We start from the raw sequence: 4,764 nt of genomic DNA on the forward strand, positions 1-4,764 counted from the left end.
ACGGTTTTATAAACCTCTATATGGTTCTGCCACTGCAGGGTGAACAGCCCCCGGCCTGTTCAGCCTCTCCATTTAGCTTGGACCCTCCAAACCCGGCAAGTTTCACAATATCTTGCCTGTAGCAGGGAAGCCAGAATTGACCGCAATATTCCAATGTGTCCCCACCAATCCAGATGCAACATGACCTCCCAAGTCCTATACTCTGACCAATAAAGGAGAGCATACCAAACGCCGCCTTCACTATCCTGTCTACCTGCGACTCCACTTTCAAGGAACCTGCACTCCAAGGTCTCTTTGTTCAGCCACACTCCCCAGGACCTTCCCCTTCAGTGTATACGTCCTTTCCTGATTTGCCCTTTCCAAACTGCAGCCCCTCACGTTTATCTAAACGAAACTCGATCTGCCACACCTCGGCCCATCCGATCGAGGTCCCATTGTAGTCTGAGGTAATCTCGTTCGCTGTCCACTACACCTCCCAAGTTTTCCAAGCCTTGGTACAGGGCGGCTATGGGAAGAGTGTTGGAAGTGGAGTTGGAGGAGGGAGTCGTGACTGTGGTGGATGGAGGAGGGAAGCGGTGGGAGGGAGCCGGGCAGAGTACAGAGAGCCTGATGGCCTGCCCCTGACGCGAGACTGCGCTAATGGTCTCCTCTTTGCCCTTGCTACCCCACAGGCAATCTGAAGGAGTTTGCGATTTACTTGTACAAAGGGCTGATTGTGGAATACATGGACGTACTGAAGATGGCAGTGCCCTCCCTAATTTACACGCTCCAGAACAATCTTCAGTACATCGCCATCTCCAACCTGCCTGTCGCCACCTTCCAGGTAAGGTGATATTAGACCTACCTCACTCCCAAAAACGGGCATACACCCAGTTATCCCTCATGTTAACATTCTGGGGGTTACCGAGAGACAATGTAACTATCATCCCCTTGATGTTCAATGGCGTTACCATCACTGAATCCCCCTCCCCCCACTATCAACATCCTGGGGGTTACCGTCTCCAACAAGAGAGAGAGAATCTAACCATCGCCCCCTTGACGTTCAATGGTGTTACCATCACTGAATCCCCGACCCACACTATCAACATCCTGGGGGTTACCGTCTCCAACAAGAGAGAGAATCTAACCATTGCCCCCTTAATGTTCAATTGCGTTCCCATCACTGAATTCCCCCCCTCCAACACACACACACACACCATCTCCTACAAGAGAGAGAATCTAACCATCGCCCCTTTGATGTTTAATAATGTTACTATCACTGAATTCCCCACCTCCCCACCTACTTTGATAACCGGGGGGGGGGAGGATACAGCGATTTAATATGGTGGCTCACTCCCACTTCCTGAGGGGGGGGAATCGATTTGGGAGAGTGGAACAAATATTGAGGGCTCCCCACCACCTCGAGGGGCAACTAGGGACAGCGGGGGCGGGGCGAGGAGACAAATCTTTGCGGTTGAAGGAAAGGGCTCCGAATCGCGTGGTCAGAGGGATGGCACCCACTCCCCATTCGCAGACTGATGGCGGGTATCTCTCTCTCTCTCTCTCTCTCTGTGCCCGGGCACCAGGTCATGTACCAGTTCAAGATCCTGACCACAGCGGTGTTCTCGGTGCTGATGCTGAAGAAGAGCCTGTCGCGGCTGCAGTGGGTCTCGCTGGTCATCCTGTTCACTGGCATCGCCATCGTGCAGGTGACGCAGGAGGAAGGCCGGGGCGGCCGGGACAGGGCGCCGGGCCAGAACTACCTGGCCGGCCTGCTGGCGGTTCTGGTGTCCTGCGTCTCGTCTGGCTTCGCCGGTGTCTACTTCGAGAAGATCCTGAAGGGCACCAGCGCCTCCATCTGGCTGCGCAACGTCCAGCTGGGCATCTTCGGCACCCTGCTGGGGCTGGCCGCCCTGTGGGGGAAGGACGGGCCGGCCATCGCCGAAAAGGGCTTCTTCTTCGCCTACACGCCCATGGTGTGGTCAGTGGTGCTCAACCAGGCGGTGGGCGGGCTCCTGGTCGCCATGGTCGTGAAGTACGCCGACAACATTCTCAAGGGCTTCGCCGCCTCCCTCTCCATCGTCATCTCCACCGTGGCGTCCATCCACATCTTCGGCTTCCACGTCGACCTGTTCTTCGCGCTGGGGGCCAGCCTGGTCATCGGCGCCGTCTATCTCTACAGCCTCCCCAAGCCCCCGGCTCCGGACTCCTCACCGCCTCCTCCGCCCGCCTCCTCGCTCAGTGCCGAACCCGACGGCTACACCACAAAGTTAGTCATCAAGTGAAAGGAGAGGGAACGGGCTGCCGGGGCAGGGGGCACGTCAGATCGATACGTTTGTTCTGGCCGCGTGCGCACGCTCTCGCTCTCTCACTTCATTTCCCCCTCGCGCCCTCTCGCTATCTCTCTTGTGTGTGGCTCTTTCTCTCTCGATCGTGAGTCTCACGCTCTCGCGTGCACCTCTCCCTTTTCGTGTTTCTCACACGTCTCTGCCTCTCATAGTGTTGTCGCTCTCCCTCTGTGGTGTGTCTTTCTCTTTCTTTCGGGTGTGTGTGTGTGTGTTACACACATGTCTCTCTCTCTCGTGTGCATAACCGTCTCTTGTATGTATGTGTGTGCGCATGACTCATGTATGTGCACAACTCATATAGATGCACACGTCTCTATCTCTAATGTGTGCGCGTGTTTCTTTCTCGTATGCGTGTGTGCATCTCTCTCACGTGTGCACACGTTTCTCTCGTGTGTGTGTGCACGTTTCTCTCGTGTGTGCGCACGTCTCTCGTGTGTGCGCACGTCTCGTGTGTGCGCGCGTCTCGTGTGTGTGCGCGCGTCTCGTGTGTGTGCGCGCGTCTCGTGTGTGTGCGCGCGTCTCGTGTGTGCGCGCGCGTCTCGTGTGTGCGCGCGTCTCGTGTGTGTGCGCGCGTCTTGTGTGTGTGCGCGCGTCTTGTGTGTGTGCGCGCGTCTTGTGTGTGTGCGCGCGCGTCTTGTGTGTGTGCGCGCGCGTCTCTCTCGTGTGTGTGCGCGCGCGTCTCTCGTGTGTGTGCGCGCGAGTCTCTCGTGTGTGCGCGCGCGTCTCTCGTGTGTTTGCGCGCGTCTCTCTCGTGTGTGTGCGCGCGCGTCTCTCGTGTGTGTGCGCGCGCGTCTCTTGTGTGTGTGCGCGCGTCTCTCTCTCGTGTGTGCGCGCGTCTCTCTCTCGTGTGTGCGCGCGCACGTCTCTCTCGTGTGTGCGCGCGCGTCTCTCGTGTGTGTGCGCGCGCGTCTCTCGTGTGTGTGCGCGCGCGTCTCTCGTGTGTGCGTGCGCGCGCGTCTCTCGTGTGTGCGTGCGCGCGCGTGTCTCGTGTGTGCGTGCGCGCGCGTCTCTCGTGTGTGCGTGCGCGCGCGACTCTCGTGTGTGCGCGCGCGTCTCTCGTGTGTGTGCGCGCGTTTCGTGTGTGTGCGCGCGCCTCTCGTGCGTGTGCGCATCTCTCGTGTGCGTGCGTGTTCGCGTCTCTCACGTGTGTGCGCATGCACGTCTCTCGCGTGTGTGCGTTCGTGCATCGCACGTATGTGTGCGCGCGCGCGCGCGCATCTCTCTCGTATGAATGTGTATGTGCACGTCTGTCTCATATATACGTGTGTGTATATGTGTCTCTCGTGTGTGTGTGTGTACGTCTCTCTCTCTCTCTCTCGTGGCTCTCCCACTCCCTCCCTCCGTCATGTGCTTGTACAGTTTTCTGCTTTCTCCACTGAGTGCGTGCATGCTGGCAAAAGTATCGAGAGCAGGGGGTGGTGGGGGGGACGACAGGACTTTGTTTCTGCTTCGTCGGAGCACCTATTGTCAGGGTGTCAGTGAGCGATGGTCACACTTCTGCTTTCACCCTCCCCCCCCCCCCCCCCTCTCTGCAAAACCCTATAAATACTCCATGCAGACCCTGCCCTGTGATCTCGGGGGTCAGGGCTTACAATGTATCTTGGGTCCTCCCAATGGAGACTCGAAGGACCCTGTCGCTGGGCATTAACTGTGACTTGTAGGTGGGTGAGAAAGTGTGGATTTTGTTCCGTATTCTGTCGGTTTATTTTGTGTAGAGGTGTTAGGTAGGTTTGACGGTGTGCGTGATGTTAGCTTCCTGGGACCACAACACACTAAGTGCAGGAGGGTAGAGAATGCGATTCGTGGGCACGTCTGGCACTAACGGGGTGAGATAGCGGCCAGCAACATCCAGAACTGTAAGGTGACTGTAAGTTAATCCCTGACCCGGAGCCAGTCCGGCCACTGGAAATGTATGTGTGTTAAGGACAGGATTGACTGTCCCTCTCTCGCACATGGACACACACACACACTCACAGTGGGGTATGCCCCCCCCCACACACACATGCACTCACTCTCTGTCAGACTGGGGTATGGGCACACGCAAGCACACACTCACTGGGGTATGCGGTTCCCCTATAAACACACTGACTCTCCTTCATTCATTCTCTCTCTCCCTCTCTCACACACACACATTGACTCTCACTGAGGTTGGGGTGCTCACTCTCTCTGTCTCTCAAACCCCCATCACACACACACACTCACTCAGGTTGGGGTGCTCACCCTCTCTCTCACACACACACACTCTCTCACTGAGACACACTCTCTCACTGAGGTTGGGATACTCATTGTCTCTCTCTCTCTCTCTCTCTCACACACACTCACTGAGATTGGGGTGCTGTCTGTCTCTCTCTCTCTCTCACACCCTCTCTCTCACACACACACATAGACTCTCACTGAGGTTGGGGCGCTGTCTCTCTTTCTCTCTCACACACACACA

The 4,764-nt window shown here is 56.9% G+C and overlaps 1 protein-coding gene across 1 annotated transcript in view; it reads left to right on the forward strand.

Annotated features, from left to right (window-relative positions):
* The window catches only part of slc35a2 (solute carrier family 35 member 2), a 13,316-nt gene that overhangs the window by 3,525 nt on the left and 5,027 nt on the right, over positions 1-4,764 (forward strand). The window contains exons 3-4 of the mRNA XM_043679329.1: positions 672-823; positions 1,566-2,248. Coding sequence (XP_043535264.1) covers positions 672-823; positions 1,566-2,248 — 835 coding nt within the window. The remainder of the gene's footprint in view (positions 1-671; positions 824-1,565; positions 2,249-4,764) is intronic.

The sequence above is a fragment of the Chiloscyllium plagiosum genome, chromosome 39, assembly GCF_004010195.1.
Source record: "Chiloscyllium plagiosum isolate BGI_BamShark_2017 chromosome 39, ASM401019v2, whole genome shotgun sequence".
Lineage (NCBI taxonomy): Eukaryota > Metazoa > Chordata > Chondrichthyes > Orectolobiformes > Hemiscylliidae > Chiloscyllium > Chiloscyllium plagiosum.